The sequence below is a fragment of the Triturus cristatus genome, chromosome 4_1 (assembly GCF_964204655.1).
Source record: "Triturus cristatus chromosome 4_1, aTriCri1.1, whole genome shotgun sequence".
Lineage (NCBI taxonomy): Eukaryota > Metazoa > Chordata > Amphibia > Caudata > Salamandridae > Triturus > Triturus cristatus.
Genome location: NC_140585.1, coordinates 1,167,462,137 through 1,167,489,408, shown reverse-complemented (window position 1 = coordinate 1,167,489,408; position 27,272 = coordinate 1,167,462,137). Strand labels below are relative to the sequence as shown.

General features: G+C 43.8%; 1 protein-coding gene across 3 annotated transcripts in view; it reads right to left on the bottom strand.

Moving 5' to 3' along the window:
• The window catches only part of MCOLN1 (mucolipin TRP cation channel 1), a 147,398-nt gene that overhangs the window by 93,267 nt on the left and 26,859 nt on the right, over window positions 1-27,272 (bottom strand). For all 3 annotated transcript variants that reach the window (XM_085654358.1, XM_085654359.1, XM_085654360.1), the window contains 2 exons: window positions 14,180-14,394; window positions 9,707-9,874 (listed from right to left, as the gene is read on the bottom strand). In XM_085654358.1, coding sequence (XP_085510484.1) covers window positions 9,707-9,874; window positions 14,180-14,394 — 383 coding nt within the window. The remainder of the gene's footprint in view (window positions 1-9,706; window positions 9,875-14,179; window positions 14,395-27,272) is intronic.

The following is a 27,272-nucleotide window of genomic DNA, read 5'->3' as shown; positions in this document are numbered from 1 at the left end:
AATAAATTGAAATAGGCCTGAAAGGGCGCTGCTGTTTAGGTGCTTTATGGTGGGTTGTCGGCACACTAGGGGGGGGGTTCCTCCGTGCCAGGAACCACAGTCCCCAGTGTTGTCAGGCTGGCTTTAATATGCAGTTATTTCAGGAGGATTGTAAAAAGCTGTATCAGTGTGCAGATATCTGATAAACAACTAAGCTTAGCCAATAAGACTGTACTCAACTGTATAAAGGCATCGCTCTAACAAGTGTGAACAGTGTGTTATTTTTTTTCCAGAATTCTGCAGGCAGGCAGAATTGGTTTGGGCTGGCTTCCTTTCAAAGTAGCTCTTTATACAGTTCTGTGGACATGGCCTTTGTGCGGGGTGATGCTTCTCACAGCGGGGTAGTCTCCAACCTGGAACACCCACAACAAGCACAAAGAGGGGTGAACTATCTGCATCTGGCTATGAAAAGCCATAAATAGACAAAAGGGTGGTTCTACTTAGAAGACCCTTCTCACTCTGAAAAACAACCTGCAGCTGCCTTTACCCCTACCATCTACCAAGATACAGTGCCACAGGAAGGACCTAATCAAATTTCTATTAGAGCCATGTCTCCTTTGTCCTCACTTCAATGTCTAGGTCTCTCATCGTCTGCATCCTAATACACTTCCACTATCTGGGGGAAAAAACATCAAACCCAACTTGTGCACAGGAACAGGCCAGGGACATTCAAAAGAAACCTACAGACCTTCATCGCCCTGCTTCACTCATACATACAATGCATATATTACAATAGCCGCATACACTAACACGTACAACATACACTTGGATGAGGGTAAGTGACAAAACAGGTTATAAATCTGAAGGCACATTGGCAAGACGCTCTCAGCCAGTGCCAAATATACCTATTTGGCAAGTGAGTGAAAAAAACTTTAATGTACAGAATAGTAAGACAAGATCTTCAAAATGAGACCTTTTCTTTTCCTGCGACAGCTTATGCAGCAGAAAGACCTGTGCCAGGGTTGGAATCCTCCAGACTGTTTAAAAGAAGAGAGCCCAGGCTATCGCTCTTAATGTTTAAATGATGTGTACACTTGAAATTACATGTTTAAACTGCCTGCCCCGGATATGGAGCACAATGTTAAATGTTCTTGGTTACTCTCTGTTTGCTTGCTATCTCAGAAAGCCTTCTCCCATTATACTCCTAAAACCCTCCATGAAAAATTGACCTTTCTTTAGAATGACCCTCTCCTAACTTTCCATCTTCAGAATGCCTTTGATTTCCAATTACAGCCTCGTTTCAGGTTACCACCAGTCTGCCTTAATCCTTCTTATTTGAATGATGCAATTGGCTTATTTCATAGATCACAACCTCTCCTCTTTAAAACCCTATCCCCGGTAATCTAACATTACCTAATCTCCGCCAGCTTTCTATCGCACCAACCATTCACCTAAAACCACATAGCCCCCACTAATGAGCACACCAAACTGGTAATAATATATCACACAGTAACTGGAGTATGCATGCGATTTTTTTCCTGGAGAATACAGGACTAATCACTATAACCAATAATAACCACTTGATTAACCGCTAACTTTGGGTTCCGGAGAAGCGTGCTATTTGCCATTGAGCACATTAAAGCCTCATCAGGGGTATTAAGAACTATATTAATCCAATTACAGGTACAACTTAATGAGCTTTGTCATAATAACTTCACTACTTCTAGCTAAATTATAGTAGCTTCAGACAAAGACAAATGATTTGCTCCAGCGATGCCACATCTTAGCCATAGTCTACAACCTTGCAAGTTCATGCTTTTAACTTGCCATGAACCATCAAACCGCAGCAGTGGAATGTACAGTAGCCTAAATCTCATATACTTATTTTTTATAAGTGGTTTCAAGGCAGAAGGTAAATAAGCCTGAGAACCATAAAGGTACGTATCTCAGCATGTTTAAAGAGGCTCACAGGTTGCTGAAACGATTGTTAAACATCATGGTCTTCTTTGTAAGTTGTTTACGTGACGCCAAACTCATTGAACAAAGCAAACAGAGAAGGAAGGCCGTGTTCTGTTATGAAGTTGGTGAAAATTTTCACATTTAAATCCAGGTTGCCAACTTGTTTTTGCTTCAATTCAGAGAAGATGAACCCTTTCAGAGTGCTGAACGGAGCATTCGCACAGACGAAGAAATAATTCAAGACAGCACCAGCATGCCATAGAGTGAATAACAGACTTAACTCCAATCTAATTAAACAATGTGGAGTTGCAGACGTTAGTTTCAGCAAAGATCAGATAAAATGGATATATATTTTATTCAAATTACTTATGGAATTTGGTTTCAGTTCTGGAGATGCATAGAGAAGAAAAGGATTTAATTTGGCATTCAGAGCATTCAGTGAAGGAATTATATCTCTTTCCCCATATAGCTGAGCAAAGCACTCAATCGATTTGGTGACAACAGCCGTACAGTCTCTCTTCTTTGCCGCATTTACATTCACAGATTACTTGTCATCCATTGGGATACCCAAATAGTTATATCCAGTGACCTGGTCAATTGGTTTGTCACCCAGTGTCAGTCTTAAGTTTCTGACTTTGGTTCTAAAGGCCACGATTTGTGTTTTGGCAAGGTCAACCGTAAGCCGATTGTTGGAGTTAAAAGACACAAGTTTGATAGTTGGTATTCTAGGCCGGCAGGAGTTAAAGAGAAGATCACGAGGTCATCAGCATAAGCTAAATAAGTTATGGAACATCTATTGAGTTTGGGAGGCATGCTTTCTGGGCCTTCCAGGTAGAGGTCTGCAATATAAAGAAAAAAAAACATGGGAGCGAGAAGGCACCCTTGTATGACTTCATAAAATGTTGTCATCTTTGAAAAGACATGGTTACTTGTAGAGAATTTATTTGCAGCCAAGTGACACTGTATAATGCCAATACGAAATATAACTAGTGATCAATACCCCAATCCAAAGAGCTTGGCCAAGAGACGACTTCGATCCAATTTGTAGAAGGCAGTACTGTAATCAATAAAACCAACATAATGGGGTTTCCCCATGGTAATGGCGTAGATGATTTACAGGGTTCAAATCACAATATTATCTATTGGGGAAAATCTTTTCTTAATCCAGTTTGATTCAACAGTAAAAGACCAGTATCCAACACCCAGGAGGTAAACATTTTTTGCAGAGATCTTGCCATCGGCATCCAGAAGCATACTAAGGCGATCATTTCTCATGCCCTATTCTATAAATAAAATTCACAATAAACCTCTTCCACAACAGTGGAAACAGGCCCACTGACAAAAAATTATTAAAAAAACATGAAGTAATGTGATTCATAATGTTACATCAGTTTTAAGGATGCACAACTGGAATCCCAATCGGGCCTCCTGCTCATAAGGGCCTGCTGCGTTGTATTAGTCTGTATACTTCTACTTGAGGAATGGAAAGCATAGTATTACACTTGAGGCTCAATGGCTCTTGAGGTATCTGGTTTATTTGCAAACAGGACTCACATATAGATTTCCCATTGAGTGTTGGTAATGAAGAAATAATTGTTTGCCTTGCAATCTTGTGCCCCAAGACAGACCAAAGACAAACTTTTACTAGGATGATTTGAGTTGATGGCCTTCTTTAGGTCGGTCCAGGCCATGTCGACCTGAATTGCTTTGATATTTCTTATTCTAGTTTTAGAAAAGTGTTTAGCATGTTTGATCCGCTTATTGCGACGGCCAGTAAAGGTATTTTTCGAAAACTTCCCAGTCTGCCAGTGATGCAATTTGGCTTTTGTGATTTACCAGCCATATGAATTCCTTGGGCGAATATCTGATCCAGCATTAATACTGCCCAGAAAGGTTGAAGAAATAAAGTTCAGGATGGCCAGGAGGAGCTGTTCCCAGTCAGATATCCAGGGTTAAATGGATTGAACAGCATTTGCGATGGACACCAGGTAGTGAGTTATGAAGGGCTCAGTGCTAACTGAAGAGAGCTTAAAATTAACATCATGGTTCCAATGAATACACAGTTTCTTGATTAGAATGTTCTTGTTGGACGAAAGGATTGACATGCCTAATATTGGTCGAAGGTGAGGCTTAGTGTGAAATGCTGTGGATTATGATCATTCTCCATTCTGGATATAATTTCAAACTCAAGTCACGGCTCATGTGAGCAATGTGTAAGAACGTATAATCAATAGTTGTTGAGTTATTTCCTATAGTAAAGGTTGGTTTGGCAGGCCGGTCGTTTGCAAATCTGCCATTTAATGACTAGAACCCATTGTCCCAGAGTAGGTTAAACAAATGGCCCTCACTGCTACTTCCAATTTTTTTTATTTCCTGTAGTATGTGTGATTGAGTGCTTGGTATGAATGTGAAAAGGGTGGGGGTTTGATGTTCTGCTTTAATTCATTCCTCTTTGAGTTTGATGAAATTGTAAGATGAATAAGCTTTGTATTTTGAATGTACTTTGAGGAAGTAATTATATCGAATGTACATATCAATGACGTTTGTCTATGTTTCTGTCATGAATTTTCTGTGAACAATCAAAGCTAATGAAATAAAAATATTTTTTGAAGCAACGGTGGGTTAGTAATGATTAAAAGATTGATTCTTTGTAACTAAATAGGCTAGCAGATTCTTGAGTGTATATTTTGATGTGCTGCCCCCTGTGCCAGAGCCTTAAGGAAATACCAGAGGTACCTTTCACTAAATAGCTTTTTAAAGTTTGGTCTTATTTGTCTTAAGAGAAGCGATGTTAAACACTATATCATATTATTGAATTATCCGCCATGTCCATAGGTCTGTACAAGAATACGTTGTTGTTAAAATCCCCTATAATAACCATGTTCGCCCAGGAAAGCAGCAATTCTAGCACCAGTTTTGCTTAAACCCCTATGGAACAGAGCAGACAGGCTTAACTCAGGGCAAGGTGTTCACTTATTTATGGAATGCTGAAACAGTAATAAAGTCAAAATGCAAAACAATCAAAATCCCAAAGTGAATTATAAAAATAGAGTAAAATGTAATACACAAAATTACCGCATTCCAATAAGAGGAACCAGAGAAATGAATTTTAAAAGTTTTAATTAGAAATAGCGCTAAAAAGCATCTATGGTAGTCATTGGTTCTAGCAGACTAGGATCTAGATGCAATTTGTGAATGACCGAGATGGAGCACAAGTCAGGTACACCATTCAGGTTCATGACGGTCAAAGACTTTACCATCTGACTTCGAAGTAGTATTCTTCTTCCTCCTCTTCGTCAGCCGGTTCTGGGGTTGTAGGAACCTGTAGTTCCTCAAGGTCTCTTTCGGGTAGTGTCAAGGTTTTCAGCGGGATCTTGAATTGCCTCATCGAAATCTCTCTTGCACTGCAAGATACTTGCCATTTCGTCTTCAAGTCTTTTCTTTTTCTTCTCGAGCTCCGATGCTGGTGCTTCTGCGTCGAGATTTTCGGGCTCTCTCTTGGCGGTCGTCGACGTTTAAGTCGAAGCCTGCTTTGTCCTCTCTTTTTTCGACGTCGAGGAGTCCTTCTCGTGACTGCTCTTCGACGACTTGGTCTTATTGAGGGTTTTCACCGTCTGGGAGTCCCTGTCAAAGGAACAGACGGACTCCGTTTGTTCTTGGACGCGCTTGCGGTTGTCGAATGCTCCGATGCCGGGGCTGTTTTTGAGGACTTAGTCACTCTTTTGGGGCTCGGTGAACTGTTTAGGGGTCGCTGTTTCCCTTAACTTCTTCAGAGTTCTCTTTTCGGCATCGATGACCTAGACGTGTGCGTCCTCCTCGCCCTTTGGCGACGTTGTCCTCCTCCTCGCTGGAGAGGCACAGGTCTCGAAGCGACGGTGATGGTCCTTGACCCTGCATGTTGTAATTCGCTCTTCTTTGCCTTTCCCTCACCCTCAAGGTCTTAAGGGTGAACGCCGAGCACGCATTTCAATTTTAGGAGTGGTGGTTGAGCGGCAGGCAAAGGTTACAGACCGGGTGGTGGTCCATCTGTGCGGACTTGTGGTGGCAATTGTCGCAGAACTTGAATGGTGTCTGGTCCATTACAGCGCCCAGGGAGCCCATGAGCTCCTGTGTGCGCATTCTCCGTAGGATGTTGAAGTTTTGGTGTTTTACCCCCTTCTCTGCGTCCCGGTTCACCGTCTCGAAGGCCGGTGTGTCGATAAGTTGTTTTCCTGCTTTTCTAAATGATTTTCGTGGATTCTTCTCTCCAAAGCTCCAGAGCTCCTTCTGTCTCCATCCAGCACATCGACGTCACAGAAGGACACCAAATGGTGGTATGTCAATGCCCACCAGGCCACGAAAAAAAAAAAGAAGAAATACTACAATTCCGGACCCAACCACTAGATGGCGGAATGATGCATAGCATAGTGAATCCAGAAAAGATTCACGCTGCAAAACTAAATTGGTATCCTGTTCTTTCTCTATCAAGTGTACCCCAAGTGTTATTTGTGAACCCAGCAACAGAGGTCAGGTAGGACAAATGCAGGGTCCTTCAGCAGTCAGAAAGAGTATCCACTAGAATTGTCCTGGCGTCTCTTCTCTCCCTTTTAAGAGTGCCCTTAGTGTTATATATGGCTCAATAGACCTGTCAGGTAGAATTCGACACATAAATTTCAAAAGGAGCCCCATAGCCCACCCTTCATATTCTGTGGAGCTCAGCAGAGTCATCTTCGCCCATTAAGGTCAGCCTAGTGTTTGATCCTGTGAGGCATCATTTGTTCACACCTATTACATGTTACTTTTTTCTTAAACGTGATTTCACCATTGAATTTAATTTTTTATAATTAGTTGTGTAATTATTGTACTAGCTGGTCCCATTGCTGAGATAGTGTTATAATTTAATATTGCTTCTCATTGTCTCTATAAACCAGACAGATTTCCTACAGCGAAAATAGCTTTTGGGTTAAGTCACTTAAAAAAAAAAAAGTATGCATTTATTTATTGAGTTTTCCATACTTCAACATAGTACATACATAAACATTATAGCAATTCCACAGTGCATAGGTATAAAGCACACTCAAAACAGTGCAACTAAGCAACCTCACCACAGTACAACGTATACATTGCCCTTTGTTTTTGCCAGTCCCATAGATAGCAAGAAAGAAATGGTACTCATCAAAGCTCTGAGCGTTGCAGGTGCAGACTCCATACCTGAATGCATCTGACACTTTTCATTGCAGTACATCAGGGTGTTACAGAAGATATATCCCAACAGGACTCCAAATATCCTTGGGTCTTGAGGCGATTGGCAGTTCCTCAGCATAAATGTTTAGTTGCTCCTTACAATATGCAATGTACTTAAACCAAAAGACCACAGTAGGCGCGGCTCTACCCCCAGCATTTAGCCACCACTCTTTTCGCCAGCAGCAGCGAAACAGCCGGCAATCTACGATTGCACACCTTTAAGGCCGTACAGCAGCCCAGCAGACACATCACCAGAGTACATGGCACATCTTCCATCAATATCTTAGTTAGATGTAGTGTAACACTACCCCAGAATCTAGACACGAGGGCACTCCCAGGCTAGGTGTTTCAAATCCGCATCCACCACCCCACATCTCGAACATCGGGAGTCCTCCCGCAACCCAAATCTATGTACTCTAGACAGGGTAAAGTACATTTGGAGTAAGAACTTGAAATTAATTATTCGTAAATTACAGTTCGCCGTGAGTCGCCCAGTCAGCGTACAACATGTCGTCCAGTCCTCCCAGGATAAAGGTTCAGTCAATTGCGCTATCCACTTATCATACGCCCCAGAGGTGACCGGATGGTTCTCCTCCATTGATGCTCTGTATAGCCTTGTTATCAAGCCCCTTCTGCAAACCCGGTCAATGGCATCTGAAGCGCCTTCAACACCCGCGGTTCCGCGGGATACTCCGGTTATTCAGCCCGCAGAGCCGCCCGCAATCTTACATGTAAACCCCAGCATTGTCAAATAGGCTGTCTTGGTCGTGAGATCTCCCAGAGTGACAAAAGAGCCGCTCTGATACATACCCCCCCAACTTAGTTGTCCCAGCTCCACCCAGTAGTTCTAAAGCCTTTGGCTCCTGAGTTACAGAGATACCTGAGAGCGAGCTAATAGGCAATGCTGGCGCATTTGGCGCATATAAATGCTCCCTTCCCACTCTAGCCTGTAGCCCCTTCTATGCTCGGGCAAAGCATGTGACCGTATTGATCTCCACCTTGGAGTTTAATGGCAGAGTACGGAGCAGCATGGCTATTAGTGGAATTGGGTGAACGTCATCCGCCTCCACCACCAAGTGAGGAAGAAAACTCTGCGGAAACTGCCAATAATGAGCAAACTGAGCTTGTGCACATAGGTAATATAGTTGCATGCCCGGTGCCTCAAACCCTCCCCTCTCATATGGTTGCGTCATGACATCCTAACTGCAGCGTGGCTGTTTGCCAGCCCATGTCAAAGTAAATAAGCACGACTGCAGTGTTTTGAAAAAAGCTTTGTTCTGTATGATAGGGATATTGACAAAGAAGTACAGAAATTTCGGTAGAATATTCATCTTGATCACAGCGATCCTATCCGCTAGAGAGAGCGGCAACCTTTTGGGTCAAGTCACTTTAAGGACATGTTAATATTACATTTCTGTATGTCCTAGTTTTAAATCCCAAGCACTATTCCATGTGGGCTACAAGACTACATAGGGTGACGTTATTAAAAACAAAGGTTTCTACCTGTGAAAATGGGTGTGACAGGTTGCAGTGCGTGTGTGCACTGTTAGTCAGGGCACCTTAAGTGCTGCAATTTCCAGGCCCTGAATTCATTTTGTACCATATACTAGGGACTTAAGGGCAATTTACATATACCAATTTTGAGTATGCCAATTCACCCATGTTTAAAAGGGAGCACAGGCACTGGTTAACAGGGGTAAAAGGCACAGAGGTCTAAAGCCAGCAAAACAGATAGGGATAGAAATAGGTGAAATATAATTTCTAACAAGTGAGATCACTTTACGAATGTCTACAAACTGCAATTGTTTGTATCCAGCGAAGGCACGAACGAGATCCTCTTAAGTGATAGGATGCGTGCTTCAAGAGTGCTACTGGGGCAAGTGTGCCACAGGGGACAAGAAAAGTAAGCCACTGGAAAATGCAAGTCACTGGGGGGGATGTCAAGGGCACGTGACTCACATAAGAACATACATAGTTAAGAAGAGAGGCGTGCATGTGGGCCTGGAGGCACAAGGATTTAGGGTAGCAGCAGTGGGAAAGTATGGCAAACACAAATATTTGCAAACACAAAGCATTGCAGGACAACCAAACTATGATTTCACCTACATGATGGATGTAGGAGCAGAACAGCTGCTCTTAAAGTATCAAATCCATGGACAAACCCTTGTGCCATTCAGTGTTTTTCTCACATGACATATCCACTAACATCAAAACTGGTGGATGACATCTTTCATTCAAACTTGATTTAGACTGATCAAGTGATGCCCGGTTAGCCACTAAGGCCCCACCATTAAGAAGATATTAAGCACAAACATTTTACAGTGACTGAAGTGTAAGACAAAAAGAAAGAACAGAGAAAATCCTACAGTTCTTGCCCTGGTGCAAGGAGAAACATTCCCAGGTCATACACCAATGCCATGAAGGCGTATGGTGTACTTCACCAACCCAAAGCCATGACTAAATCCCATAGTAGTTGGAAGGCCAATTCTGTACTTTCCCCTAACTATCCAGAGACCAAGGCTGCAGCTCTGCCCCTTCTACTTACTTGATCCACAGTATACTTTATGTAATCATAGAAGTCACTCCGTGTGTAAATGGCGTACGTGTCATCTGAGCCGTCTGTGTAATCCTTCAGGAACAAGTGCCGGAAGGCAATAGTGTTCTCTTCTTTGAACGTTACCACCATCTGGTTGCTGAGTCCAAAGAGAATAAGCTGCAAGAGGGGTGGAGAGAAGGATATGCTAATATTAACTGATACACAAGGTGTGAGTCAGATTAAGAAAACATCAGTTAAAGATCAATGGCACCGAAATTAGGACAAGCATAAGTAAATCATGTGGAGAAACATCAAGCTGAACCAAAGAAAGAAGCACACAGGAGGCCAGGCTAACATATAAAATAGAGTATTTACGTTCTTCATTTTGCTAAGCATCATTGTGACATTGCAAGCTTTCTAAAGTGCAAAAAGAACAGAATTTAGGAAATATGGTCCATCACAAGAAACAAAGTATTTTGCACAAAGTTAGCCTGAAGGACAGCCAGCGTAATATAGGAGTTTTCTGAAGAGTAGGCGGTAGGGCGTGGCCCCTATCCCCTAAGAAACAAACCAAAAGCTTAGGAGTCATTACAGATGGAGAGCTCTCCTTGGACCCCAAATTGGAGCAGTGATCACCTTGTGCTTCTTCATACTTAGAACGATTACAAAGATATCTATGATGCGCAAGCGGGATGCCCTAACTACAGTAGTAATTGCCCTTACATCTATGCTGGACTCCGCAAACTCAATATACATCAGCCTACCAAAGATCCTACTCTACAGACTGCAGATGGTTCAGAATCACTTACCTAGAAGCTGCCAAGTCACCTCTCTGTTGAGGGACCACTGGAACAGAGAATCAAATTCATAATATGCTGTATTACTTTAAAAATCCCTGAATGGCAAGGGCCCCATGTTCTTAGCCAACAGGATCAACAAATACTCCCCAGCTGACGGTCTTAGCTTTTCGTCACTCAACCTACTTCTCATCCGAAGATTCAAGAATGGAGCTCAGTTTTGTGGTACAAGCACCATCTTTATGGAACTCTTTACCCAGGGGCAACTCCTCCATTTGAGAGGAAGAGCACTGCCTGACTGAGAAAGCCCCAGGCCGTCAACCCACCTGTCCTTAACTGAGTGACAGGCCAGGGCGGGACCAGTGCTGCCGTGCTAAGTGCCAGCAGGAAACAGCTGTGCTCTTTAAAATGCGCATGTCTATTTGGCCAGCCGTCTTGCGGCAGCCAGCCAGACATGTGCATTTAAACTTCTCCAACCTAGCTGTCTTAGACTGCTGGGTTAGAGAAAGGGTAGGCCTCCAGTGCTCTTAGAAGAGCCGAGTGAGGCCGCTCCTAACAATCCTTGAGCTGGTCTCATGCTGGCAAGAGCAGCGCCAGGATTGATTAGAGAAGTTTTATGCTGGGTTGGCGCCTAGCCGAAGATAAAAGGACATTGCGTTGGAAAGTAAGCGCCACTGTAAATACCACCGACTGTACGCTTTCGCTGAATGATCTTGGATCATTCAGATAGAACCTAAACACTTGGCTCTTAAGACAAGCTTATCAATAGTGCTAATCACAGTGGTGTGTGTTCCCTCTGGATAATTTACCCGATAGCGCCAAGAAATCTTTGCTGAACGTGTGTACTAAAAATTTCAATTAACGTAGCATTACCATAACAGGGCTGCACTTTAAGCCACAATATGCAGCATTTCAAAGTACATTGCTTCACCTTATTGTATGCACATCTGGAGCTCACTTGGTGAACTCTACCTTTATTTTGATGTCCATCCTTATCCAAGGCTCCTGGTTTCAGCATGCAACAAAAAGACTAGTTATTGGAAGACTGAGCTGCTATGTTAACCCTGTGTTCCATAGGAATAATTTTACATCATGTTTAATGTCATTTTCTTCCTTATGTTGAGCTGCACTTTTGGTACCCTTGGGGTTTTTGAAGCAGACATATGGAGGTTGTTTTGCACCCGTCTAGGAGAGGACTGTTGTGAGCCAGACAGTCGATTATTCGTGCTGTTGTCAGATGCTCTCGGTTTGAACAGGTGGGGACCCCAACTACCTTTGGGAGGGCATTTCACTCACATTCAAATAATAGTGCCCAGTTTCTTTACGTCTTATATGGGGTGTCACCATGAGCAAGTGTGGCAGAGGAAATGGAGTACTTATTACTCTCTTTATTTGAGTTACACTCAATCAAGTCATTAATGACATAGGTGGTACAATAGGTGGTACAGGCATTCAGAAGTGATGTTAGACTATCCAGATCTGCATTTATAGGATGGTGGAAAAGTCAGGATTCCAGACCGTGCACTTGTACCTACAGAAAAAGAGGGAGCAGGTATGACAGTGGTCCCATGGGAAATATCTCCTGAGTTAACCCAAATTGCCCTGGAGGACTACCATAGGCCATTTACTATCTACTTGTTGTTGCTTAGAAATAATGAGACAGCCCAGTCCAGTTAGGACCTCAAGCTCCCACTGAAATCTAAAGCTGGTGTAGGAGACCAGTGTCATAAGCCAAATACAAGTAGGGTGTGTGCAGTCTCACCAGGGCACAGAATACCCCCGGAACACTTGCAAGTGCATGCTTGGCTGATGCATCAGAAAACAGATTGACCCTTAAGTTGCAAAACAAGAGTGGTTTTACACATTATAGGGGATTACCTATCCAGCATCAGGCATATTTGGAAGTTATGGTAATATGTTACTTGTGTCAGCCACTGAACACTACGCTGATAGGTGTGCATTAGTTCAGTGATATCAGATGTCAATGTCATGCCAAATCCCTTCCGAGAAGATGCAGAAAGGCAGCTGGCATCAGTTGGGATGCTTTGTGGTTGTTTGCTGCATTCATCACATCGTCCCTGATCAGAGGACTTAGATTGGTAGTGAGGATTGAGGGAAGGTGGGTTTAAGGAATGGTAGGGTGATATACATATGGGTAGCAGAGTTGGGCTAAGTCCCAATATCGTCATCCTTGTATGCTGAATGGCTGCACTTTTCGGGCTCTGGTCAGCTGCCACCTGGGGAATTCCACATAACCCAGACATTTCTGAAAACTAGACACCCAGAGGAGTCCAGGGTGGAATGCCTTGCATGGATCCCATAAGGTTTTCTTACCCACATTGCCCTGCAAACCTCAAATGTTGCCTACACTTGCACACTTACCTTACATTTCGGTGACGTAAACTTCCAAAATCAGCAGAAATCCGCTAAATTCCTACCATCCAGCATTCCTTCACCGGTCCCGATAAAAATGGCAATAGCCTCTACCACAGACCACCTTTAACAACTATGAAATGACTACAGCGGATTCAGAACTCTGTTGCCAGACTACTCTTACATATAAAACCACAAGTCCTCATCTTCCCTGCCTTGAAAGCTCTACATTGGTTACTGGTTGGCAGGAGATCCAAGTTCAAGCTGCAATGCGATACATGAAACAGGACCGCTCTTAAATCAGATATAAAATCACAAAATGCATTCAACAAAGGAACCTCCTCTCTAGTATGGCACCTCGCCTCAAAATGCAACTTTAATCTACGTATATTACCTTTCTTATAATATATACCTTCCATGTATTTATGATATACCTTCCATGTACTTAAGTATTGTTATATTTATTACTTTGCTTCTAATTCAGCATATCCAATGCACTACCCTATAGCTCTCGCGTTATATCCTCTACCTCCACTCAGACTCATCTCAAACCTCATTCTACTACTCTTTCCAATGCACTACGATTTTCACACCCTATAGCTCAAATAACAGCATAACATGTCCACCGCTCAAATCAAATTAATTTCATGTTTCCCTACACTAATTCACCACTAATCCTTTTTGGGTTCCAGAGTAGCCTGCTACTCACCGAAAGGGCTACAACACCTCATCAGGGGAGCAAGCGCTATATAAATGAAAACCCTTACCTCTTCCATCCCTCCACTATCCTTTTCAATCTAAATTGCAGACTAACAAGCCCACCACTCAAATAAATTTTCATATTTCCCAAGACTGACTCACCACTAATACTTTTCTGATTCCGAAGTAGCGTGCTACTCGCCGAACAGTGCTTCAACACCTCATTAGGGGTGGCAAGCGCTAAATAAATGCAAACCTTTTCCTCTTCTGTCCCTCCACTATTCTTCACAATCCAAATAACAGACCAACATATTCACCACTCAAATTAATTTCATATTTGAATATACTAATTCATCACTAATCATTTTTGGGTTCCGGAGGAGCGTGCTACTTGCCGAAAAAGCGCTTCAATGCCGAATCAGTGGTAGTAAGCACTATATAAATTCAATTACAATACATGAATGACAATAGCACGTCAGAAGGTCTTTTATTTTGTTCACAAAGATACTGGAATGTAGAAATTTACACAAACTGACTTAACACTGTTCTATTTATTACAGCACAGACAATACTAGTTGTGTCCCATTTTTCAATCATGCCCTTTGACCAGTACCTGAATGGTGACAATGAGAATCTTGATCACTTGCAACACCAACTTGTAAGGTTTCCTTCCTTTTGCGCGAAACTTATCACAGGGGCTCATAAAGAAATACTTGAGGCGCCGCCGGAGGACCTCCTCGTCAGGGTGCATATGAGGTGGGGTCAGACCTTGTTTCTCTCCCATGTAACAGCCATAGTTATTCACCCCAGTTAGGAGACGCTCTCGCTCTGTTAGAGAAGAATAAATGAACGGGTGCAGTGAATTACAATCAGAAAAGTAAACAAGTGTTCTCTTTTGAGATCCATATTATAGGAGTTGGATCAGAAGTCTCACTGTAGAAGAGAGACAGGGCAGAGGTTATTGTGAGTGTAAGCGGGTGAGAAAGAAACAAGAAAGTGAGAATATACCGCATTCATTCACCTTGAAAGCACTTTTCTCATAGCTTGCTTGATCCAAGTAGTCGGCTCACTTTCACCCATAGGTGAGCCAGTGATAGAAAGGGCCTTATTTCTCTCACCAGTGGGAGGCTGGGCCTTTTCATTTACAAGGACAAGCACAGAAACAGATTGAAGCAAAGGTAAGACAAGCATTTGCAATGTAGAAGGTATCGCATTTGTTAAAGTTAAAGGTGTTTGTGTTGAAAATAACAATGTTTTTTTATTCACAGTGGCGTTATTATATTTGTATACCACTATTGCCAATGGCATAAAAAAGCAAAAGTCAAAAACATTGTCCTTTTCAATGCCAACAGTTCTAACTTTAACAAATGCCAGACCTATTGTATTGGAAATGCAATCGGTCTCGCAATTGTTGGAGTTGGAGTTATTGGCATTTTAATGCCAATGTTTTCTACCTAGCCATGTTGTAGGGTGCAGTACCATATGTGGCCAAAAGAGGTTCCATGTCGCCTCTTTTGGCCACACATGGTTCTGCACCCTGCAGAAGATATGGTAAATCCACACTACCCATAATGCATTGCATGCAAGACAGTACCACAAGTACATTCAAATAGCTATGTCCATATATACAATTAGTAGCTTAGAAATGCGACAAAATAATTATTGTATTAATTCCGGATTAGGGATTTTTTTTCAACAGAGTTTTATATAGCCCGAACTTGACCTGAATCAGGGATCAGAGAGCTTTACATAGCACCAGTTACGTTACATGAGGACACACATTCATTTTTGTTAGGCACGGGGAGATTAAGTGATTTGCCCAGAATCACAGGATGTTCAGCGTCATTGCCGAGACTCAAACCCAGTTCCCTAGATTCGAGGTCGACCGCCCTAGCTGTTAGGCCAACTCCTCTCCACTCTGGGTGGAGCTGATGAAGGGAAATTTATAGAATGTCTCATATAAATGTGAAATGTGCTAGTGAGTAAAGTAACCACTGACAGCCTTGCTTAGAAATAAGTGCGTTCTGCCTGAAGAAAATAGTGCTCCAAGACTGTAATTAAAACCTAGGGAGTAACAACACATGTAACAGAGGGTGTCCTAATGGAAGGTTACAAGACGAGACAAGGTGCTGCTAAGGAGGGACTACTAAGCCTATTGACCAAAGGACAGGGACAGAAGCCAATTAAAACAAGCAAAAATGCAATAGGTCTCGCCTTTCCTTAACTTAAAGCCATTTGCTTTGCTATACAATACCATTAACAAAGCAAATGGCTTTCACTTAAAGGCGAAACCTATTGCATTTTCAATGCTTGTTTTTTCAGTCTTGGCACTGTACTGGGGTCGGTGACAGTAATGTCGTCTGCTTGCCCACTTTTTTCTCGGCTCCTTTCTTGGCATCACCTTCTTGTAATCTTTAGAAAAGCGGCACTCTTCTTGCCCACTGGGTTTGCCCTAGTCACCTCGAAGTTATGAGCACGATGGGTAAATACGAGTCTATACAGACCATTCAATCATTAGCCTCTCTTTAGAAACACTACCCCCCCCCCTTTCTTCGGGCAGGTAAGTCGTGCCATTTCCAGGGAATTCCAAGGTTAGGAGACAGAGACGACCGTTGACATGACAACGTGTCAGCCCCTACGCCTAACCTACTCCTGCTATTCCTCTTTTTACCTCACCTGATTGTGCCCCATAAGCCTCATCTGTTTGTGAGTTGCTGGGCCTCAACTATCCGCGCTGCCAGATGTCCCTCACTGCCCCTCCCATGCCCACATGTTTTTAGTCTATCACAAAAGGGGGTACTATCAGGGCTTGTTCAACGGAGTCCAGAAAACTTGCCCATGCCATACATACCCTAAAGAGTATGCTGTTCCCCACGAAGTAAGTGGACAAAATGTTACAGAGGCGGAAGGAGGGGAATCCTCGTTTTCGGAACTGGAGTCCTCACACACCCAGCAAGCTAGGTGTCATGCTTCATCATATGGACTTGCTCCTCATCGGGTCGGCACTGCAATACCAGACGGGCACCCATAAAGGGGCTCTTTGGCGGAGAACGTTTGTTCCTTGCCGTATGGTGCTGTGGGTGTGAGGGCCATAGGGGACAGTGTAGATGTGAAGGGGTGAGTGGTGTTAAAAAAGGCTGGATAATCCAAATACATTTTTATTGGGGTGGTTATCCACCTTATTAAAAGAGAAATGGAGTGGCTGCTCTCTGGCTTCATGGTCCAGCAGTGGAGCTACGCTCAACTCGTGGTCAACATGTTTCATGCTTCACGGCCAATACTGATCCATAGCATTTCATCAGGACCTAAGTGCTAAAACTATCTACAGAGGATGGTGGGTGGAATGGTTCCTACCTACCACTCTTCACAGGTGCGAGCACGGTGTCCCGCCAATCCTAGTAGTAACCTAAAAAAGAGGGGGGTGACATGGAAAGCAGTGTGAAGTTACCAGATAGAAATATCCAGTATACAGGTCATGTCATCCCACATGCCTAGTAACAATTGTCCATCCAGTGAGTGCAAAGGGGTCAAGGTAAAAAAACATGTAGTGACAGACAGGGTGACTGAATTAAAAAAAACGGGTAGCTGGGTGAGAGACAGAGACTAATGTATATAAAAATGGTCCCCTGATAGGTGAGTTAGATTGTTGGCTACTGCTCCCTATCTGGAGGGAAAAACTCACTCCAACGGTCTTGTCAGCTCCAGACACCAAAGTTGTGGTGTCCTGAAGCACAGGGGGTGAAATAAACCAAGTATCGCCCTTCATAGTTATTAAAGGTTTCTATGGGGCCAGGCCCGGAAAAATGTCCCAATGTAGTGGGGGAATAGGCAACCTCACAGGCTTAGAAGTAATGGGGTCGGAGGGCCCCCCCGTGGGGCAGAAGCATACTGTGGTATCACCGGCGGAGCCAACCCATGCCCGGAGGCAGTGGCAGCCCGCCCGGGTTCCCCACCATCTGCTGCCGTACCCACGAGAAAAACCCTCGCATTGTCCGCATGTATATCCCGGCCGGGGGCCGTGCACTATAGTGGTTGCAAATCCACCCTCCAAACAAGGACCTGGGGCCGGTGCCGTCTGAATGCGGCCACTGCTATCAGCAAAGCACTCGCCTGTCCAAATGAGGACGTCTGCCGGAAACCTACCCAGCAACGAGCCGAACAGCCGGAAAATCCCACGGCTGCCACTCGTGCAGTGTTTTGTAGTCCTGCGCGTCTCCCGCGGCACGGTGCGCAGCTGGGCCGGCGTCCCCCAACGTAGAGTCACGTGGTGCATCGAGCGCCTAGGCTGACTGCGCTGGGTCCACTGGCTGAACAGGGCGACCATCTTAGAGTGTAGAGACTGGTCATAAGAAGTCTGTCATAAAGACCAAGACCGAGTGTGTAGTTACACATGCTTCATGAGCATCATGTACCTGAAATATCTCTTGTCAACAAATCAAAGTCGGGGGTGAAACCCAACATTCCGCGGACGTGTAGTCTAGAGTAGTATGTGGGCCGAGTATGGCTGCACATTTAAATGGGCATCACTCACCTGAAGTACCCCTTACCACTAACTCCTAAATCGGGAGACCACACCCAACAGTCCGCACATGTGGTCTTGGGTAGTAAGGTGAAAGCCTCCCATCTGTAGTAATACACTGCGTGGGGAATGAACACCATGGGCTTTGTGTGTTCAAGTTACTCAATAAAGTCATAGAATTGGGGTTGAGTGTTAGTAGTGTAAAATATAACCACATCTATAACAACCGATCCGTTCATGAACCCAAATACACATATGGTGTCCAATGTGAAAGGAGATGGTGGGTTCCCAAACAAGGGGAAGGGATATATCCACAGTGCCCACAGTTATCTATTCTGAGTGGTCATACACCGGTAGCGGCGATTGGGCAAGTGATTCTCACCGGAAATACTAGCCATACTGAATTGCATGTTAGTCAGGTGGTAGGTGTATGTCTACCTCCCTGCCAGCGCGGCCCAAGGTATATCATCATTAAGGCCGATCGTGTTGGTGGACAGGCGGTGCACCCACCTCTGTTCAATTCTGAAGAGGGCATGTTGTGTAATCACCGGGTGTGCCTCAAGTACCACCCATTTCAAAGACTCTGCAGGGTGCTTAAGATCTTTACAGTGTGTGTACATTTTAGTGGTTGTTCTCATACACCGCACATTGCTCTTATGTTCGGTGATGCGTATCTTGACAGGTCTCATCGTCATCCCTACATATTTCCTATCGCAAGGACATGTGATCATGTATATACACTTCGATGTGTTGCAGTTAGTGTGTCGCTTGAGCTTCCATAGGAATGTGCCAGTCAGCGCGATCTCCCTGACGGAGCTGGTCTACTCGCACACCGAGCACAACCAACAAGGGTGGTGTCCCATCACTGGTGATAGGTCCCAGAGGATTCTCTGGGTTCCCTGCTCTTTGGTTTGAGGCCTGGTGTGAATTAAGATATCCTTCAGGTTTTGAGTACGCTTGAAAGCAAACCTAGGTCTTGGGAGGTTAAGGTCCCCTGTATTCACTATTCCCCAATGCTGATTGATGACCCTCTTGATCAGTGTAGAGTGCGATGTGTAGGATGTGACACGTTATGGTTTCAGCCTGATCTTTGGTGTTGGCCTGTAGAAGTGATTCACGTGGATTATTCATAGCACTCGTGTAAGAGTTCCTGACCTGGTGTGCCGTGTAACCTCTTCCCTTAAGGTTGTGTTGTAGGTTCTGGGTCTCCGATTTGTAGTCAATCAGGGTGCTACAGTTCCTCCTGATACGGAGGAACTGCCCAAACGGCAGATTGTTCCTGAGGGCCGTGGGATGGTGGCTGTTATACAGGAGGAGACTGTTCCTGTCTGTAGCCTTCATGATGACTTCCTCCTCGAATGTGGCCATGTACAGGCAGGCCACACTAGTGGCGAACGTGCTCCCCATGGAAGTCCCCTGGGTCTGATGGAAAAGCTGTTGCTCATACTCAAAGAAGTTTTCCATGAGTGCCAGTGTAGCACATCCCATAATGAAGGAGACCGGAATGGGGGAGTCCCATTCCTCCTTCAATAGACTGGCCTCAACGGCTTCCAATGTTGCCTGTTGATGAATATTCGTGTACAAAGCCTCCACGTCCAATGTCACTAGGAGGTCTACCCCGTTAAGGCTTTCAACGTTGTCAATGAGGCGGAGGACGTCAGTAGTGTCCTGCACATAGGAGGGTATCTTTTTCACCAAAGGCTGGAGGAAGTGGTCACAGAACCTCGACAGGGGTTCAATAGTGACCCTATCCCTGACACTATCTGCTTCCCTGGAACCGGTGTGGGTTTTTTGTGGATTTTGGGGAGTGTATAGAAATATGGTGTCAGCCTCATTCTTGGTGATCCAGCCATTGTTCTCAGCTTCGAAGACCAGGGCCGTTATCTCTGAGGTTAGTCTAGGTGTAGGATCTGTGGAGAGAGGTGTGTAGTGTCCGATATTTCCAAGTTGGCGTCTACACTCTTTATCGTAATCCACAGTAGATTGAATTACAGTGGCCCCGCCCTGGTCTGCCTGCTTAATGGTGATGCTGCTGTCATTAGCCAATGTCATAGCTGCATTCCTCTCTTCGTTGCTGAGGTTGTGGAAAGGGTGCGTCCTAGGTAGAGTGGACAGTTCTTTAAGTACTGCTACCCCGAAAATCAGAATCTCGGGTGGTACCATGCTGTTATTTGGGGTAAAAGTAGAAGGGTTGCGCAGACCGGTGTCGCCGAGGTCGGGCGAGACGCTGTCTTGAAAGAAGGCCTTGAGGCGCACCTTCCTAAAGAATTCCTGTACCTCGCCCAGTTCACTAAATTTGTCAGGTTTATGGGTGGGGACAAACCCCAGACCTTTCTCAAGGACTGTCTTCTCGGTGCTAGTTAAGGTCCTGTGCGGTAGGTTGACAATCAAGCCCTTTTCCCCTTGCTCATGCTCCTGGTTTCCACTGAGTGTGGGGTCTGGTCTTGCCACTGTACTCCCTTCTGTGCTCCTCTGCTTCGCCCTCTTCCTCTGCCCCACCCTCTGCCTAAAAAAGGTGGGGGGGTTGTTCATTGGGAAGTATTGTGGTGGTCCTTGAGGGTACATAGGGTACTGCCATGGGGGCAGAATCTGTCCTTGGAAAACCGGGCCATTGTTATAGTTGGGGTACGGCTGGTAGTTGGGTCTACGTTGGTTAGGGTTGTCCCAGCTCCCACTACTCGAGTCGCTATTTGTGGAACCCCTTCTGCTGGTGTCAGAGCTATCGGGAATAGCTGTTCCTAGGTGCAGCATAATCATCCTTCAGATAAGGGCAAACTGTCTCCTTGTCAAACTTAGCTACATCCTTTTGCAGCTTAGTAACCTTCTGTTTAAGGAGGTACTCCCTATTCTCAGAAATCTCATTGTTTATCTCCGTTAATTTGGAGGAGAAGGCCGTTTTGGGGATCGAGGACTTCAATGCCGCCTCAGCCACCTGTATTCTGGTCAGCAGGGCATCGGCCAACCTCTTGGCGGTGTTAATGATTAAGACTAATAGGTCTTTGGTGCACTTCCAAGATACTTGGCACCAGTCTTTTTTGAAGGGACCATCCTCCAGGAAAATCCTCGGTAAGATGTTGACTATGAGGCCAGGGGGTGCAATGTTTGCTCTTAAATACTCTGTCATGAGGGCCCCATGAAGAGTAAGCCTTAACAGGGTAGACCTCCTAGAGACATTGGACATGGAGGCTTTGTACACGAATATTCCTCAACAGGCGACATTGGAAGCCGTTGAGGCCAGTCTATTGAAGGAGGAATGGGACTACCCCACTCCGGTCTCCTTCATTATGGGATGTGCTACACTGGCACTCACGGAAAACTTCTTTGAGTTTGAGCAACAGCTTTTCCATCAGACTCAGGGGACTTCCATGGGGAGCACGTTCGCCCCTAGTGTGGCCTGCCTGTACATGGCCACAGTCGAGGAGGAAGTCATCATGAACCCTAACAACCCCAACAGAGCGAATCTGACTCTGTGGAAAAGGTTCATAGATGATATCCTCATCTTTTGGAGGGGCTACCAAACAACTTGTGAGGCGTTATGCCGATGGGTCAATACACAAAATACGTACCTTAAATTTTCCAACACAATATCAGACACAACTATCCCCTTCCTGGACTTAAGGATAAGACTCACCGATGAGGGATTGAGCACAACACTTTATAAGAAGGCTACAGACAGGAACAGTCTCCTCCTGTATAACAGTCACCATCCCACGGCCCTCAGGAACAATCAGACGTTTGGGCAGTTCCTCCGTATCAGGAGGAACTGTAGCACCCTGACTGACCACAAATCAGAGGCCCAGAACCTACAACACCACCTTAAGGGAAGAGGTTACCCGGCACACCAGGTCCGGAACTCTTACAAGAGGGCTATGAATAATCCACGTGAATCACTTCTACAGGCCACCACCAAAGATCAGGCTGAAACCATAACATGTGTCACCTCCTAAACATCGCACTCTACACTGATCAAGAGGGTCATCAATAAGCATTGGGGAATAGTGAACACAGGGGACCTTAACCTCCCAAGACCTAGGTTTGCTTTCAAGCGTACTCAAAACCTGAAGGATATCTTAATTCACACCAGGCCTAAAACCAACGAGCATGGAACCCAGAGAACCCTCTGGGACCTACCACCAGTGATGGGACACCACCCCTGTGGGTCATGCTCGAGTGCGAGCATACCAGCTCCGTCAGGGAGATCGCGCTGACTGGCACATTCCTATGGAAGCTCAAGCGACACACTAACTGCAACACATCGAAATGTATATACATGATCACATGTCCTTGCGATAGGAAATATGTAGGGATGACGATGAGACCTGTCAAGATACGCATCACCGAGCATAAGAGCAATGTGTGGTGTATGAGAACAACCACTAAAATGTACACACACTGTAAAGATCTTAAGCACCCTGCAGAGTCTTTGAATTGGGTGGTACTTGAGGCACACCCGGTGATTACACAACATGCCCTCTTCAGAATTGAACAGAGGTGGGTGCTCCGCTTGTCCACCAACACGATCAGCCTTAATGATGATATACTTTGGGCCGCGCTGGCAGGGAGGTAGACATACACCCACCACCGGACTAACATGCAACTCAGTATGGCTAGTATTTCCGGCGAGAATCACTTGCTCAATCGCCGCTACCGGTGTATGACCACTCAGATTAGATAACTGTGGGCACTGTGGAAATATCCCTTCCCCTTGTTCGGGAACACACCATCTCCTTTCACATTGGACACTATATGTGCATTTGGGTAGATGAACGGATAGGTTGTTATATATGTGGTTATATTTTACACTACTAACACTCAACCCCAATTCTATGACTTTATTGAGTAACTTGAACACACAAAGCCCATGGTGTTCAATCCCCACGCGGTGTATTACTACAGATGGGAGGCTTTCACCTTACTAACCAAGACCACATATGCGGACTGTTGGGTGTGGTCCCCCGACTAGGAGTTAGTGATAAGAGGTACTTCAGGTGCGTGATGCTCATTTAAAATGTGCAGCCAAATGTGGGACTTTAACAAGGAAATACATCGGGCTCATCGTTTTCCTTTGATACCCCCCAAACGAACGCAGAATTCAACATAATACCCTCGTGCGTTCCTTGTTAATTTCGGAAATTTCCTGCTACGTGAAGCTGTTTTTGATCTTGCACGCCCAACAAAAAAAAAAAAGAGAATTCAAAGACTTTGCGTTCTTTTGCAGACCAGATTTTGCCCACACTACGGTCGAAAGAAGGTGGAGGATGAGACAATTATTCACACCGTTTGAAAAGATTGGGGCTACTGTTTATTTGCAGAATCCTGCACGATTAAAGATTATCTTTAAAGGCAACACAAGAAGCTTTACCAGCGAGATCCAAGCAGAAGCATATTTAAGAGAAATCTCAACCCTAGCAAAAAAACAAACCTAACAAATAACTGCAACCTCTCTGAACTTTCTAATCCAAACTTAGCTAGATATATGGGGACGGTTAATTAAAAAATATGATATAAACGACTACTAGGAGGGGTGTACAGAAATATACATAGGAATGCTACATAAATCAGGTCAGCCGCCGTCTGCTGCCCCCTGATTACAATGATGTCCACAACCCGGCTCAGCCTGAACCGGGTAGCCTCACTTAAGGGAATTGGGGGGTGGGAACCGGGGGTGGGGAATGGGACACGGGTTTTTTTTCCTATAATTACACATTCAGTTTATTTGTTTTATGGGGTTCGGGGGGGGGGGAAGCAAGACAGGGAGGGATTACAGACGTAATGATTTGGACCGGTAAACCGATACTCTTAAAAGCTTCAAAATGAGCGAAATTAAAATCTTAACCATTAATATATGTGGCCTAAATGACCCAAATAAAAGACAGAGAACAGCCGTAGGTCTCAACTCAATCGGGGCAGACATCGTCTGTCTCCAGGAAACTCATATTGAAAGGTCACAAATTTCAGTTTTAAAAACTCTTGGATACAAAGTGATCACGGCGACAACTCAGAGCAATAAAACACGGGGAGTTGCAATTTTAGCCCGTAGCGGGGGGTCTCCAATTCGGCAAATCAATAGAAGACAAATTTGGGCGTTGGGCAATCACCGAATGCAAATATGGTATGGGGAAAAAACTAACCATCTGTTCAGTATATGGGTGTGTTGATGATGACCCAGGACCTTTAGAATTCTTATCTAATGAACTGGCCCATTGGCCATTACCTTTGATTATTTGCGGCGATTTTAACTTCAATCTTCCTCAAAATTGGGCATTGGGGTGCAATAAGTTTAAGTATGTAGGTCGAAATCCGAAAGTTTTCAGAGCACTTGATGAATTATGTCATACACATGGTTTATTTGACTGTTGGCAATTGAAGAACCCAAATAATCCAGGCTACACCTTTTTCTCAAACCCACATCTCAAATTTGCAAGATTGGACTACATATTTGCTTCACATGATATAGCCATACATAGCTCTATTGATCGACTACCCAAAGTGTTGTCCGATCACAACCCTTTAATTATATGTCTTGACACCTGTAAAATAGAATCTAAACACAATCGGTGGACTTTTGAAAGGGCACTTCTGTTGAACACAGAATATTGTAAAGTTATAGAGAAATGGATTCCCGAATTTCTAGAAAATAATCTTGGCAGCGCATCACTTGAAATCGTTTGGGACACCCTCAAGGCGGATATTAGAGGAGAAACTCTGAGGTTTTCTATTAATAATAACCTAGAGGAAAAGCAAAAATTAAAAAATCTACAAAATGAACTAGCCGAAAAAGAGGAAGAACTTATTACGGCAATCCAGCATAATATTAATATTGAAAAGGCAATCAGGGATGTAGCCATTTCCAAAAATTTAATAGTAGAAGTGTTCTCTAATAAAGCAGCTAGGAAAGCTACCCATTACAAACAAAAAATCTATGAGATGGGGGAAAATATCGGTCATCATCTTGCAATTCGGGCTAGACAAGAACAAACCGATTGTAACATTAAAGAAATTAACGATCCGATTAAAGGCCTCATTCAAGATCCCAGAGAAATAAGAGACTGCTTTAAAAGATACTATTCAGATCTTTATACAGAAACTTGTAAAAACCAATCTCAAATTGATGATTACCTGGATACGGTTATATGGACCGAGCTTTCCCAACCCGATAGAGATAGCAATATTTCGATCCATTGCGGAGCCTCAGCTAGGCTATCTATTAATAGTCTTCCCCCGGGCAAAGCAAGTGGGTTTGATGGAATCCCCTCTGAATTTTATGCTAGATTTAGCAAACAGTTAAAAGGGATACTTACAATGTTGATGTCCCAGGTCTTTAATGGTGGACGGCCACCAGGATCCTGGGCACTAGCAAAAATAATTGTATTTCCAAAGAAAAATAAAGACCCAACTGAACTAGGGGCTTATCGTCCAATAACCCTAATCAACAACGATTCCAAAATCTACTCTAAATTACTTGCCAGTCGGATTGCCCCACTTATACATAAAATTATATCGGGTCGGCAACATGGATTTGTTCCTGGCAGATCTACCATCGATCACATACAGAGGGTTATCACACTCTTTGACATCACCGAGGTGACAGGAGACCCTATGGCACTGATATTACTCGACGCTGAAAAAGCGTTCGATAGGGTCTCCTGGCAATATCTATGGACAGCCATGTCAAAGAGTGGAATAGGGGAAAACTTCATCAATGCAATTCGTATGATGTATCTTAATCCAGAAGCAGCAGTGATGATAAATGGTGACACATCAGAAAATTTTAAAATAACAAGAGGAACGAGGCAGGGCTGTCCCTGCTCTCCTTTGCTTTTCGCTATATTCATAGACCCTTTTATTCGGAAGCTAGAATCAAACGTCGCAATAACACCGGTGAGGACGCCTCATGGGGACACAAAAACATTAGCATATGCTGATGATATTGCCCTAACCACAACCAATCCTACCAACGCAATACAATTAATTGAAACAGAGGCTAAACATTTTGGCGAAATCTCAGGTTATAAATTAAATGAAAAAAAAACTCAGATAGTTATTAATAATCAAATTAATTGTGCTGATGAAAGGATCGTTGAAAATGCGACCTATTTGGGGGTAAACATGACAGCTAATCTCAACAATCTAGTTAGTTTAAATTTGAAACCACTTTTGAAACAAACAAGTTCATCACTGAGGAGATTACACAATTTACATCTAACAATTATCGGAAGGAGTAATTTAATAAAAATGGTATTTTTCCCTAAATTCTTATATTTTTTTAGAAGCATCTGTTTAATTTTTGACCAACATATTTTTACAGAACTGGATCATATCTTTTCCAGCTTTATTTGGGGATATAGTAGACCACGAAGAGCAATGAAATGTATTAATTTACCTAAAGATAGAGGCGGTCTCGCCTTGCCTAACTCTAAGGTATATTGGTGGGCTTGCACACTCAATTATTGCAGAAAGCTCCTAATCCCAAATCCCACTCTGAATTTTGCAGGTAGAATTCCCACCCCACAAGAACTTATCTTAGGGACCGCTTCGGGAGACCATTTATGGCGCTTGACCTACGACTGTCACTTTAAAAAGGTTCGGTTCAAAACCCTTAAAGGAATCTACACAGTATGGTGTAACGTACGTAAATTATTGGGGATTGGTAGATTTTCATACTATACTACCATCTATGGTAATCAAAACCTCCCCCCAATTTTTACAGATTCATGTATGAAACGCTGGGTTACATCAGGAATTACAAAACTTGGTTTACTCTTTAACACATCTGGGATTAATACATTTGAAATACTAAAGAATAAATTCCAATTAGACCATCGTGATTTTTATAAATATTTGCAAGTCAGAGATTTTTTGGTGAAAAAAGGGGGCGGTAATTCAGCTTTTCAGACAATACCAATTATAGATATCATTATAAAGAACAATACAATTAAAATTGGTGAAATCTACAACAACTTAATCACTAATTTGCCTGATGATCTTGACAAACATTTTCAGATATGGCAGGATAAACTAGATATTACCAATAATTCAATTCGGATGGCATTCAATCTTTCGCAATCAATTCTAATTTCAACAAAACTACAGGCTCAATATTACAAGACCTTCTTTCAGCTATATTACACCCCTAAAAAAAGAGCAAAATGGAGTCATGGAAAGGGGACGAAATGTCCAAGATGTG